General features: G+C 39.2%; 1 protein-coding gene across 7 annotated transcripts in view; it reads right to left on the minus strand.

Annotated features, from left to right (window-relative positions):
* Positions 1-14,427, minus strand: part of vps13d (vacuolar protein sorting 13 homolog D) — a 55,410-nt gene that overhangs the window by 19,459 nt on the left and 21,524 nt on the right. For 6 of the 7 annotated variants that reach the window (XM_053686546.1, XM_047160553.2, XM_017487178.3 and 3 more), the window contains 28 exons: positions 12,679-12,834; positions 11,986-12,184; positions 11,817-11,891; positions 11,510-11,707; positions 11,238-11,327; positions 10,307-10,447; positions 10,058-10,183; positions 9,007-9,112; positions 8,727-8,879; positions 8,385-8,520; positions 8,151-8,198; positions 7,924-8,074; positions 7,518-7,734; positions 7,177-7,424; positions 6,505-6,696; positions 6,277-6,403; positions 6,043-6,185; positions 5,814-5,944; positions 5,512-5,687; positions 5,091-5,214; positions 4,495-4,730; positions 4,301-4,403; positions 4,058-4,215; positions 3,306-3,414; positions 3,001-3,171; positions 2,793-2,897; positions 290-439; positions 10-162 (listed from right to left, as the gene is read on the minus strand). In XM_053686546.1, the coding sequence (XP_053542521.1) occupies positions 10-162; positions 290-439; positions 2,793-2,897; positions 3,001-3,171; positions 3,306-3,414; positions 4,058-4,215; positions 4,301-4,403; positions 4,495-4,730; positions 5,091-5,214; positions 5,512-5,687; positions 5,814-5,944; positions 6,043-6,185; positions 6,277-6,403; positions 6,505-6,696; positions 7,177-7,424; positions 7,518-7,734; positions 7,924-8,074; positions 8,151-8,198; positions 8,385-8,520; positions 8,727-8,879; positions 9,007-9,112; positions 10,058-10,183; positions 10,307-10,447; positions 11,238-11,327; positions 11,510-11,707; positions 11,817-11,891; positions 11,986-12,184; positions 12,679-12,834 (4,122 nt within the window). The remainder of the gene's footprint in view (positions 1-9; positions 163-289; positions 440-2,792; positions 2,898-3,000; positions 3,172-3,305; positions 3,415-4,057; positions 4,216-4,300; positions 4,404-4,494; positions 4,731-5,090; positions 5,215-5,511; positions 5,688-5,813; positions 5,945-6,042; positions 6,186-6,276; positions 6,404-6,504; positions 6,697-7,176; positions 7,425-7,517; positions 7,735-7,923; positions 8,075-8,150; positions 8,199-8,384; positions 8,521-8,726; positions 8,880-9,006; positions 9,113-10,057; positions 10,184-10,306; positions 10,448-11,237; positions 11,328-11,509; positions 11,708-11,816; positions 11,892-11,985; positions 12,185-12,678; positions 12,835-14,427) is intronic. The other variant, XM_047160552.2, reaches the window with a different exon arrangement.

Raw genomic sequence — 14,427 nt, forward strand, 5'->3', positions numbered from 1 at the left:
AGGATTTACCTTGAAGAGCTCTGTAAGCATGAGACTGCTGGGCACTTTGACAGCATTGACTTGCAGAGCAGGTCCAGAATCCACTACTACACTGCTATCAGTGGAGTTGGGAGTTAAACACAGCATCACTGGCTGTGTGGTGCCCAGGAGCTGGTTATCCACCTGACGGATAGACCAGAGAGAAGGAAAGTGTAGAGAGAGACAAGAAGTCAAAAGGAGTTCTTTTCACCTCAAATCAGCACTGGAAAAAAAAAAAGCTACTTTGTTTTTTTTTTTGCGCTTCAGTCACCTGGATTGTCTTCACACTGAGCTCCAGGACCTGGCTGGCAGCAGTGCGTGTAAAGTGCAGATTGATGCCAGATAGTGTGGCAAACACCAGCTCCTCAGGCACCTTGTTTACAAGAGACAGACCTACTCCATCCTCCAAGTTTATCAGGACCTAAAAACAGCAAAAGGAAAGTTTTACTCAGTAACTATGTTTGTATGCATGAAAATAATCAGATGGTCATTTTAGACTGACCGAGTTAGAGTGGCCTACGATAAGTGTTCAAAACACAAGCAAGGAAATTTCAAACTCAGCAATGTTAGCTAATTCTTGTTACAAGTTTCTTGTTTTTATGGTGACATTGAGACTAAATGAGTACTTGCATGCACATAAATTTGATGTGGACCACATGTAAGGTACATATAAACCATCTCACACCATCTGGCATATTAGTGACTTTCACCCTGTGAAGTTAAGACTTATTCAAATCATGTACAGAATTATTGGCACAATTCATGACAATTATTTGTAATATGTGATATTTGCAGTTTAAAACATGGTATCCTTTTTGTTTTTTTTAAGCAGTGCATTTTTTCCTACAAAACACATTTCAAAGTTCTCTGCACTCTTACATTTAACATTTAGTGATGTCTGCCCTAAACAGAATAACAGCACTGAGTCCTGTAATGTCCATCAAGGCTGGGGACACTTGTACAAGGATCCTGATCTACTCCTTTATGCATTACATTCTTAAAATGTGTGTGCATGTGGATGTCCTTCTTTATTTTTTGACCACAGGTTTTGAGCAGTAGGGTTCAAATCCAGAGACTGTGATGGTTATTGAAAAATCATTCATTTTGTTCTCTCTTTTTAAAAAACAACAACAAAAAAACAAAAAAACATTTTCTGTATTAATTTAGAAATATGTTTGGCTCATCATCTTGTAGAAAGTTCCATCAATGGTGGAGTTGAAAACTCTTGGCAGAATCTTAAATCCTCTTAAATACCCTGATACTTATGAGAATTTATGATACTATCAATCTTCATATGAGCCCCTGAAACATCAGCCATAAAACAGCCCCAAAACATCACTGATCCTCTTCCATATTTTCCAAACCTGACTGCCTCTGCCAGAAGCTTAAAATGGGCCATGGTTGGATCTTCCAGCAGGACAATGATCCAAAACATACATCAATATCAACACAAAAATGATTTACTGACCACAAAATCAAGGTCCTGCCACGGCCATCCCAGTCCCCTGAAACCCATAGAAAACCTGTGGGGTGAACTGAAGAGGAGAGTCCACAAGCGTGGACCTCGAAATGTGAAGGATCTGGAGAGATTCTGTATGGAGGAATGATCTCAGATCCCTTGCCATGTATTCTACAACCTCATCAGGCATTATAGGAGAAGACTCAGAGCTGTTCTCTTGGTAAAGGGAGGTAGCACAATGTATTGACTAAAAGGGTGCCAATAATTGTTGCACACCTATATTTAACAAAGATTTTTTTTCATAAACCTGTGTTTTGTTTTCAATTGTTTGAGATCCATGAGAGCAGAGTATTTTTATGATTTTTTTTAAACAAAAGATCAAAAGGTTAAACAATAAAGATTTTTTTCACAGCCTTTATTTGGTCATATTTACCAAGAGTGCCAGTATTAGTGGAGGGCACTGTACATGTGGCATCATGTGTTATAGTCAGAGGACCCCAAAATAAAACCGGTCATGCACACAATTTTTAAAAGCGAAATCTAACTTCATGCAAGGAACTGCACCTGATACCAAGTGGAAAATATGGAAGAGGATCAGTAATGTTTAGGGGCTGTTTTATGGCTGATGTTTCAGGGGCTCACATGAAAACTGATATTATCTTTTTAACTAAAGATCAAAAGGTTAAAGAACGACAATTTTTCACAGCCTTCTTTGCTCATATTTACCAAGGGTGCCAATATTAGTGGAGGGTGCTGTAGTTCTAATAATGTTCTTGATGATGTTCAGGTGTTGCATTTTGTAAGTTGCTCTCAGGAAGGGCTTCTTTCATGATACTACTTGCTGTTAAGAAAATGAATTTTAACAGTTGATTTTGAAATGTGAAAATCACAAATCAACTAACTTGAGCAGTTCAAAAACTGATTTTTGGGCTGTTTTTTCCCTCCTTAGGTATCCTTCTCACTGTGTGAGAGGGAACAGTGTGCTCACGGGTACAACTGACAACTGTTTTAGGCATGTGAAACTTTTATTGTGGCCCTAATTTTCATATTTAATTTTTTTCCTAATAATTTCTCATATTGCTAAGTGGACATCTACATTTTTTAAAAATTTATATAATTTTAAATGCATTTTGGCTCATTTTTATGAGCTGTGCCAGTAATTCTGGTGGACCTGTATGCCACTATAACTGATGCTGTTCTTGTTGTGGATCACTGATTTCATCCTTGCATCTGGGTAATCATACATGTACATAACCCACATAGAAACAGAATATGATTAGACTAAAAATTAATTCTCTAGCTAAAAGCAATTAACCTCAAGTTCCTCCTCTTTATCCTTTTCCTGTGTGTTCTCCTTGTTCTGATTCTCCTCCGTGCTGGGAGATGTTCTATTTATTCGCCGCTGATTGAAGTCACTGATCTGAAAAGAAAACAAAATAATCCAGTCGAACAACCAAGCCAAGCGCAAAATGACAATTAATATTAATTCAATTTAATATTAACTTCATCAGTTAACAGTGCACCTGCAATACACGAGTGGGTCCATCAGGGAGGACCTGCACAGACAGCACCCCTGAGCCAGGCCTCATCTTCTGATTAATAAACTGCTGTTCTGGGGGCTTATCAAGCAGACCCGAATCCGGCCCGAGCACCACCTCTGCACCATCATATAGACCTGAGACTCCTCCATTCACCTGCAAGGGGGGGAGAAAAAAGAAGAGAAAAAAAAAAACCAACAAAAAACACACACAAATTAATGTAATTCTCTAATAAAAATCAGCACACTTGTACACAAAAAAAGAAAAAGGGATAAAAGAGAGAGACAGACCTGTACCACAAGTCTGGGTAAACCACAAGTCAGCATGCCAGAGCAAAAGTGCCATGTCTGGGTAGTACTGCGGCGAGGATCTGGCCTCTTCAGCATCAATGGCTCGTAGCTGCATGACAAAACAGAGAGAAAGAGGAGAGAGACTGAAAGAGACCCAGAGAAAGGGCAAGATAAAGATCATGATGATGTATAGCACAAAAGCCTGTTTTTCTAAGAACTCCACAATTCTTATATACAAATGCATGAAAAGATGCATGTATTTAACAGTCCATTGCTGTTCTGTAAAACAAATGTAAACAAACATCTTCAATTTAAAATATGAGTTAGTGGCTATTTTTGCTCTTATTCAGTTTTGCCAGGATTATGAGCTTATTATAGACTTCTACAAGGAAGCTACCATTACAATAAAGGATTTTCACTGGACTGTCCCTTAAATAAGCCAATATAACAACGACTGTTAGCTAACTAGATATGTTTTAGCAATCACAACAGTGCTGATGTCCATCCAAATGCATTTGTTAACTATGAGCATCATTAAATAAAAAATCTATCCCTTCAAACGCACATCATTCGAAGGATTTATACCTGTCTGATACTGTGTGTGTATGTGTTTCAGCTGACTGGGAAACAATTCACCAGAGTATAATATTTTCAGTTAAACAGATGTCACGCTGATGTTATGCGATAATCTTCTGTTCAGAAAAATTGATTTAAAAAAAAATCCATTCAAGCCACCTATAGCACTGACTGACCTGTTGTCTGTGACTGCAGCAAGCCCAGCGATGTCCAGCACCATATAGTAGTCAAGAGGTCGGGGTTGGGCAGGTTTACTCTGAGGGGGAGAGGAACCCTCATGACAAAGCATTCCTTTTCCACTCATTCTCCACAGCTGAGAGCGCTTTCCTGGCTCCTACAAAAGCCAGAATCAAGACTGCTAAGACATGAGTCTGCTAAGAATTTTATTAAGAAATGTAGTTAAAGAGATATAGTGGCACCTTTTTCTTTAGTATGACTCTCTGTGTCTTTGTCTCAACATCGAGCACTAGTTCAGCACAGCTGACATCATGCTTCATCGCTCCTGGTCTTTTACTTGCATCCCTGAGGTCAAAGCAATCCTTAATGATGCATATCAACATATCAAATGCATATCACATGCCAGCCTACAACATCTGTCTGTTAGAGAACTCACTGAGAGAATGTGAAAGTTGCAGCGATGTAAATGAAGTTCTCATAGTAGAGTTTGTTGTACTCTCTAAAGCAGTTCATGTCAGCAGTGACCTCAGAGGAGCCAGCTCCTTTTACAGTCAGTGTAAGGTAAGGAGGAAGAATGGGCTCATCACAGGCATAGTCCTGTACCGCTCCAGCTTTCACTTCGGTGTGCAGTCTGATATCTGGCACTTCGTACTGCCAGAACTGGATCGGCACCTGAAGAAATGACACCATTTCATATAACAAGCCCCAAGATAAATCTTCACAGTGCCAAACTAGATAGCTTAACACAGAATATAAAAGCATACACACGATGATTAAACGAGAAGTTTTTAAAGATTCTTTTCCTCCTTTGAGGCAAATTGCAACTGGCCCCACCCAGATGTATCCTTTGAGGAAAAGAGGCAGAGCTGAAAGCTCTATTTTGGCAAGGGACAGCGACACATTTTTAAAAAATTATTATAGTATTGCCATAGATGTATCTGTTAAATGCTATGATTGCTATATATCTAAAAACATTACAGTATGCATGCTGAAAGTTAAAGTTAGTCTAAGTCTAAAAGATTAGTCTCTCACCTCTGACATGTTGTCTATGCGGAAAGGTGAAGGCAGCTGGTCTGTGTCACTAAATGAAATATGATAGGTCGCTCCTTTCAAGGCAATTTCAGCAAGGAGAAAGTAGCAAGTACCCAATGTGTCCCTAAAAAAAACCCCACGTGTTTAATAAAAAAATAATAATTTTTACACACACACACACACACACACACATTATATATATATATATATATATATATATATATATATATATATATATATATATATATATATATATATATATATATATACACACACACACACACACACACACACATACATATACACACATACATACATATATACACACACACACACACACACACACATATATAAAATGCATTTAAATGCATATTCATTGCCGTAAGCAACTGACATTATTTTTCAACCAAATTACTGGTACCTCATATTGACATGGAATGATTTGGGTTTGTTGACTTCAAACCCCCCAGACCAGGTGCAGTTGGGTACGTCCATGAGTCGGACACAAAGGAGTTGGTCGTAGTCATTCCTGGGCCAGTGGAACACCACACTAGAGCCTGGCAGAGTGGAGATATAGCCCTCGGGATTTGCTGTGCCCTATAGTGCACACAGTTTGTGTTATATGAAATATTTTTTATCATATTCATAGCATACAAAATAAACAATGCTAACACATGGCCAACGATACAAGGTGTCTTTCTTTCAAAAGAACTGTGTTTTTACCTTTCCTCTAGCAAACTCTCTTTGGGAGAAAGCCAGCTTGTGCGAAGACTGATTGTCAAGCAGATAGCGAGGTGCAAAAGTCACAATGTGGGTGTCCTGGTAGCGTCCCTTCCCTTTTCGGACATTAATTCCTTAAACAGGCCATATCAATACTGTTAAATCTCATAATGCGCAAATGGTGAAACTGATAAAACAATACTACATAGAGACGAGAGAATATACCAGTCACCTATATTATAGATGAGCCCCGGTCTGTTCCCAGGTTGGATTACTTTAACTGCTCGGACTCCACTTCCACCATCTAGTGAGAAACCCTGACACCAGCCTGGAACACCATCTGGGTGGATCCCTTTCCCAACACGCATAGTGCACCTGATGGACCAGAAGGAGTTCCTAACGTGTCAGATCAAGTAAGAGAAAGACTGATCAACAATAAACATTTTGCTGACTTCCGGTTACTTACATTAAAGGCTGTTCTTTGTCTGTGTAGCAGAAAAGGAGTGGACTCAGGCTCCGGGCTAACTCATGCTCCTCAAACTGCCCAGCAGCATCTGTTTTGCTGTTGTCCTGGCGGAAGATCAGAGGCAGCCCTGCAGCCCGCAATACAAAGTGTGTATGTAAAGTCATACCTAGACTACAACATTTATAATCTCAATTATTGCACTTTATTAGTTATTGCTGGGTAGTGTACCCGTCTTGTTCAGGAGCCAATAAGGGGCGGAGATGAGGATCTTGAGCGCCCCATCTGCTCGAAGAATGATGCGGATGATGAGACACAGCAGCCGCTTGTTTGTGTCATACAGACGCATGCGCACCACGTAGTTCTGAGTGCCAGAGGGAATCAACAGCTCCTTACAGACTGGGAAGTTCTCCAGAAGAACACCTGAGATAGATGAGGTAAGGATTAGGAGCAATGCCACCTGTCAGTGTGCTTACATACTGGATGTTATTTTAGATGGACTATTAAATTATAAATATTGAAACATGTGATACTCCTTTAACGCTGCCAATGACAGCGTTAAAAAGCATTTTCCGAGTTTGGCCCTTTGAATCTATCGGGAGATTATGGAACATAAGAAAACATGTTTACGTGAGAACCAGAAAAGAAAAAAAAAAAAAAGAACACCATGCTGCTGAAGTGTGTTATGAACACTTTATGGACGTAGCAAAGATGTGCAACGTTAAAAGAAAAGTTGAACACTTATTAGCACGAAACGTGTAAGAAACATAATCAGAGTTAGAAAGCATCTGGTTTTGAGATGGCAAAAAGAATTAGTATCAACTACACAAATGAATTATTTGAGCAATTTGACTGCCCTGCTTTTTTTTTTAAATCTTTGACACAAGTTGGTCTCTGACTTACCTAACTCTATGTTCTGTGTGGTGTCTGCAGCATGGAGCACTGCCTCTTTGCCTGGCTTGATGTTTCCCTTGATTGAGGTCCCTTTGACGTAGTAGTTGAGGTCACAGGGCAGCAGATTAGTCAGCACTAAGGTGGGTAACAGGTAGATGGTGTGACCTGGCTGTCTGTAAATCTGCTTAGCACTACCAGTGACCATTTTAGCCGGCTGTTGATCAGGATAATTCTCCTTCTTGATAACCACGCAAAACCTAAAAAGGACACACACAAACAAACGAAAAAACCCTCTGATATTGCCACTGCATTCATTTCCAACACTTTTCATATGTCAAACCTGTATTTACCTGAAGCTACGTTTGTGTTGGTCGTCAAAGTCAGCTGACTGGCACTCCCTCTTGCTGCTGCTGACCTCGCCAGGACGCTCCACACTGGTCCAGTGGATGGGAACCTTACAGAAAAACAGTCCCAAGCCTTTAGGCCGAGCCTGCAGTCTCCATGAGGTCAGGTGAAGAGGGATAGCCAAAGCTTCTCCAGGCAGGATAGGTGGAAGCACAACAGGCTCTGTTGGTAAATTCAATCAAAATCACTGAAATCGCATACCTTTATATCAATCAGGATCTTTCCTGATATTTTATATATCACCATTGTAAATGAGAACAATGCGTTTCTTGAAATTTCAATAAATACAATTAAATGGAATATTTTAAAACCTGAAAATTGACACAAAGAGGAGAACAGTTAGACACTCACTGTCTGGAGCAGAAGGGCTGTCTAGCCGTATCTCCATGGGCACTTCTAAGCGATTTTTCAACATGAGAGCAGACTGTACAGTGATTACCTTGCGTGCACTACCCTCCATAGTGATGGAGAACACCACTCGGACCGGGGGCAAGGCTGAAAACTGCATATGATATCAGAAGCTTGATGATTAATAGCAAAAAAGTCTACTTAATTAAACAAAATGTTAAAAGACTTACATATACATGGGGATGTATGATATTTGTTCTGCTGATTGGACTACCAACCTAAACACCGGACACACAAAAAAATATATATACAAAATGTTAATATGTCTAGCTTTAATAACTCAAACAGTTAGGCTGCTAAGGTAAATGAAGAGTTTAAGGATCTGAGCAATTTACAGTGAATTATCTTTATTTCTAAAGTCACAGTATAATAGTATGATGTACGTTAATAGGGTTAAACCTCACCGTGTTGGAGGGGTTGTTGCGATCAGGAGCAGCGTAGCGGAAGAATACACCGACCTTATCAACTGAGACGGGCTTTACCTGCTCCCAGCCTCCAACACGTACCAGGAGCTGGTGCAGCTTTAGTTCATGGGTGTGTCTGAGAGCAGAACAGCAAAAATTCAGACCAGCGGAGAACAGATGAATAGTTATCAAAGTAAGATTTAAATTCAAAGAACAATGCCTTAAGGTGCCAGAAAAATCTTGTGCTGAGAAGGTTCTAGTATTTTATTGGTCTGTGCAATTTACCTTTTTTTCCCCCCAGCTGAATGCAGATGTGCCACACACACACACACACACACACACCTGTGTCTAAGTTTCTCACGGGCCTCAAACTCAAAAGGAATCTCCTGCCCTGGCAGCACCTCTGTCCACTGACTGATGTTGTGTGTGTCATCTGTCCCAGGCCCATGCACATCTGATATAGAGTCGGCGCTACTGCTGTGAGACAGTGCCACCCTGAGGACATAATAAAGGATCACGCTCACAAAAAAAAAAAGAAAAAAAAAAAAAAGAAAGAAAGAAAAAAAAAAGCGCCGTCATGCTACTTTAGCAATAAAATACAGACTTAATTAGCCATTCTGACCTGGTTGGGGTGGTGGTGAGGGTGGCAAACCACATAGTGCAGCCAGTATGATTGCGCAGGGCATAGGGTATGAACGGCTGCCTCCTTTTAGACAACTTCACTTCCGCTGAAGTCATAAAAGGAAACAAACTATCAGCAAAAAGTCATAAACGTTTTGTGTCAAGCCTATGAATTTTTTTTTTCCACATACAAAATGTCATTTACTCATGACAATCCACATTTTTGTTTAGACATACTGAACATGCACATACATCGTTCTAATCAAGAAAGCATCTTATGAAATAACAATGTTTCAGCAAACAAAAAGCAGTGGCGTGATGGTGCAAATGAGCGAAGCGCTACCTTCTATTGAAATCAAAACATGCTGTTTAAATATCGACTCCAGAATATGAACAAAGAGAGAAAGAACAAGCAAAACGTTAAAGAGGTGAAGCTAGAAGACAAACTGTCTCCTGATGATGACTACCGGCTTGGTTACATTTTTATGCTTAGTCTACAACCTGTACCTCGGGCATAAATCTGCTGCTCAAGGCAAGTCAAGCTGGCAGTGCTCCTAGTTCTAAGGTGAGCAAGAGGAACACCTGATAACACAGAGGGAAGGTTAGAGAAAAGGACAAGAACAGAGAAACAGACATGCAAGTTAAGACACATAGAAAGAGACATGCAAGGGAGATGTAGAGCAGGAGTACTAAGAGAAGAATAGGCTGTGTATGTACATTTCAGAACTTTAATTGCAGTCATTGAAAAGCATCTAAACAACACTGAAACGAAACTCTATTAATAAAGATATTTTCATTACATTCTCAAAAATACAATATGGGGTGGAATGTTGAAATTCAATTGATTTATGTTTCACTTTTAAGAGTTACCACAAAGCAGCTTTAGAAAAATGCATGTCTAGACCCGAGGACTGCAGTGGTGAGAAAAAATAGATTCCTGTAAAACACTTGGGAGAAAGCAAGCGAAGATGTATCTCCCAGTAGGATAAAGTGTACAGAATGGTTTCCAGCGTTCACTCCGAGTCAAGATTGAATGCTTGCCTGCTACTTACTCTGTCCAAAAGTGGGGGGGTCCACGGAGGAACCCATCCAAGACACGGAGGCGGAGGACTGTGGCGACTGTTCGTCTTCCTTACAGTAGTCTGCTAACCACGAAGTCTTGGTGGTGCTGTACTGGTCTGTGTGTCAGAGCGACAGGCCCACAGCAGGGTGAGAAAAATCTCACACCACTCATAAATATGAAGGTAAACAGTTAGAGAAATGAAAGCAGATGTATAAAGTGCTTGACCCAGACTGGCTACCGAGTAAGACGGAGGTGATGTTCATGTCTAGTCTCTGCTTGGCTTGTACCCCTAGTTTCAGGCGAGAAGGATGGAGCCGGCCTGCCGCTTGCTGCTGCCAATTCAGGACACAGGGCCAGGGCTCGATAAATGGCTCCCAGCCTGCATACACATACACAGACAGGCACACCTTCATGTCACCTCTCCTTTACTTTCCAAAAGAATGCTCAATTATGCCTTTACACAATAATAATAATACTACTAATACTACTACTACTACTACTACTATACATAATAATAAAAATAATAATAAATATTAAGCAAAGTGTTAACGATAAAGTACATTAATATAACTTTCGGTAATTAATTATTGAGAATTACTATAAAAGAAAAAAAATATATATATATATAACCAAGAACTACAGTACTGGTTAAAATAGATTTAAAACCATCCCCAGCATCAGCGTGTCTAATTTTAATGTTTGGAGCTGATACAAACACCGTTGAGAGTTGTGAGTAACCCTCAAATTTATTACCAGGCCTGTCTCATATGAGTGAGATGGTCAGGATGAGCTGTACTGGAAAAGATTATTGAGATATGCCAGAGTTAAGCTATTCCGGTTCTTGAAAGTAAACTGTGAAATGTTGGTACGGTTATTTTATTTTACTGGGGGAAAGACCTGTTCATTTTAGTTGCAGAAAGGCCTATCCAGATTAGTACACTTTGTAGGGATCTGAAAGTGGGCAATGAATGAGTTCTTAAATACAAAGAATGAGGTATTTGATTAAACACTTGTTTACTATTTTTTTCCTGCTTAATTGCCAATAGTGGGTAAACTGTAGTTTAAAAACCCCCACATGTTCAAAAGCTTTTGACTGGGAGTTTAAGTGAATGGATTGAGTAAATGGATAAATGCAGAGGTATTAGACTCTGTTTAAAACTCCAGCTCACCTGAGAGCTCCCTGTTGTAGTAATCTCCAGACAGAGTGAAACTAGCTTTTCCTTCCTGTGTAGATCCAATCCTCTGCAGCACAGACAGCCCTTTAATAACACAGAGGTAAAAACACATTTTAGAAATGATCCCAAATCCTAAATCTCTCTAAATATTATGATTATTCAAGAGGAAAAGGCAGAAATGAAATAATGATGTAAAAGCACATGACATAATGATCCAATATTATAAAGAAGTTGTTTTTCTACTGGGAAAGGAGGAGTTATCTCACGTGAGAAGGTGAGTTCAGCCAGGGGGACATCACAATCCAAGCAGTCATCAATGAAGCAGATGCAAACACTCTCAGCCTTGACCTCCACCCCAGACAAAGGGGGAGATGAGTGGGAGCCGGAATCAGAGTCGGCTCTGTTCCTGCCAGAAATGCTCTCTGCGTTTTCTAGCAGCCATGTGGCAGCCTGATCCAACTGACCTACAGCAACATCACCTTATACGTCACTTTACTCACCATGTTTCTTTAAGGTTAAGGTAAGTAATAGGCAAGTTACATGCAGAGTACTCAGTAGAATACAATATTTGACCTGTGCAATGAATGAGAGCTCGTCTGCAATCTTCCCTCCTGAATCCCAGATCCTGAAGACGTGTTAGCTGACTTTCTAAAATTACATAAACATACCACTTTAATACATTAAGATTTGAAATTCTCACACATTTCTGAAAATCACAACATAATCTTCTGAGTATCATTACCCAATAGGGCTTCTGTCCGATGCCTGAAGCTGTCTTTTGGTTTGGTGGAAGTCTCTGGGCTTGCGGTGGACAGGACTGCCTGGGAGGCAAAGGCAGGGTCAGTGACACTTGGGGAGCCAGTGGGGATGGACTTAGCAATAGCCAGAAAGAGCTGCACATCGTTGTAGGACAGCCGGATATCCAGAGCAGGAAACTGGATCTATGAAGGCAAGTCATAACAGGAATATTCCAAAAGAAGGAAATACAGTTCAGAAAGTATTGGAACAGCAAGGCCGATTCTATTGTTTCCTCTATACATTGAAGACATTAGGATTCAAGATCAAAAGATGAATATGAGATGACATCAGAATTTCAGCTTTCATGTCCTCAGATTTATATCTAGATGTCTTAAACAACTTGGCAACGTCTGTGGCAGATCACCCAATTTTTAGGCGAGCAAAAGTAATGGAATAGATCATCTTAAATTAAAGTAAATAACAATTAATATTTTGTTGCTTGCAATAACTGCATCAAGCCTAACTGACATCACCAAACTGACGCATATTTATTTTGTGTTGCCTGTATTCAGCGTATAGCAAAAAGAAAAAGAATTTTCTTTGTTGCTCCAATACTTTTGAAGGGGACTGAAAGTCTGTTAAGGAGACGTATATTTTTAGGGATCATTTTGGGAGTATTTTTTGAGAGCATTCTTACCTCTAGCAGTGGAGGAAAATCTTCTATGTTGAAGGCATCCAGCAGGCCCGAGCTACTCTGATAGGTAGGACTGCCACAGAGCTCAACCTGCACATTGACAGGATCAATAATAGACAGCGCCGTCTCCTGCTCACTGCCCAGCCGACAGGAATACACCTGAAAACGTGGGAATCGATAAGAAGCAAGGATTAACCTTTTTTTTTTTTAATCATTTTGTCTGTGTTAATGCAAACAGCATGTATTTTTACTGGAATTTTAATATTTCACCCACATTTACTTCCATAAATCTATTTTAAACTAGGAACACAATAATTCCCCCATTGAAACCCGTTCAAACTGCAAAATTTAATCCCCATGACGTTTAAGCATAAAATCATGCATTCTGTGTTCAGAATTTTAACCCTTTAAGCGGCAGCTTTTATTTTGTTGACAATGTTTCAAAACACTGAATTTATTTATTTATTTCTCTGAAATGTGTGGTATTTTCTCAGGTTTAGCCTCTGGGGAAAAGACATGCTTTTCCTTTTTTTTCCTGATTCTGCTGTATTATAGAGCACTGCAGACCAACTGAATAAATGATGCAGCTATAATTGTGTGGGTGTGTTTATATGGATATCAGAACTGTGGTGTGTTGTGTACTGAAAATTTTGTCTGTGTGTGAACAGTTTGAAAGAAAGAAATGATTGTACTGGAAATTACAAATCCCACCCATGTATATGGGACAAAGAAGGCTAGTGAGCTTTGAAGATTTTTGCATTATGTAAAGAAACCGGTATTTAAAGGGTTAAAATTCTGAAAATGAATGAATGTTTGGTAATTATGATCAGAACTGATGCTGGTTAAAAAAAATCAGTGGAAAGTGGGAAAAAAATTCATATATAATATTTCTATGACAGCTTTTTTTTTGACATGGACATTTTTGTCCTTTATGGACCCGAGTAGTTTTTCTTTTTTTAATCTGACACTGCATAAACTATCAGTTTATGAATGCATCAAAATCAATATTGCTATTAATCACCGACATGTCAAAGACTGTAATAATCATCAAAGAAAAAAAAATTGTGCTTAGCATTTAGTATATGGAAAATAATTACAATTTTCCTTTTTTTCATAAAAAACAAACAAACATATGTGGCATTATGTAAACAAACCAGCATTTAAAGAGTTGCAATTATGAAAATGAATTAATGTTTGGTAATTATGATCAGAACCGATGCTGGTAAAACAAAAAAATATTAATATATACAGTGAAAAAAAAAAAGTATGTGAACCTTTTGGAATTTCATGGTTTTCTGCATAAATTTGTCATAAAATGTGATCTGATCAAGGGTATTGACAAATATAATGTGTCTAAAATAATAACACTAAATAAATTCTGATCCCTCATGTCTTTATTGAACACATTCATTCAACATTCAAAATGGCAGTGGAAAAAATAAGTGATCCCTTAGAATTAATAACTGGTTGACCCCCCCTTGGCAGCAATAACCTCAACCAGGCACTTCCTGTAGCTGTGGATCAGATCTGCACATTGTTCAGGAGGAATTTTAGCCCATTCTTCCTGGCAGAACTGCTTTAGCTCTGTCATATTCTTTGGACGTCTCATGTGTATGGCTCTCTTCACGTCATGCCATAGCATCTCTTATTGGGTTGAGGTCTGGGCTCTGACTTGGCCACTCCAAATATGTTCACTTACTTTTTCCACTGCCGTTTTGAATGTTGAATGAATGTATTCAATAAAGACATGAG

The sequence above is a fragment of the Ictalurus punctatus genome, chromosome 15, assembly GCF_001660625.3.
Source record: "Ictalurus punctatus breed USDA103 chromosome 15, Coco_2.0, whole genome shotgun sequence".
NCBI lineage: Eukaryota > Metazoa > Chordata > Actinopteri > Siluriformes > Ictaluridae > Ictalurus > Ictalurus punctatus.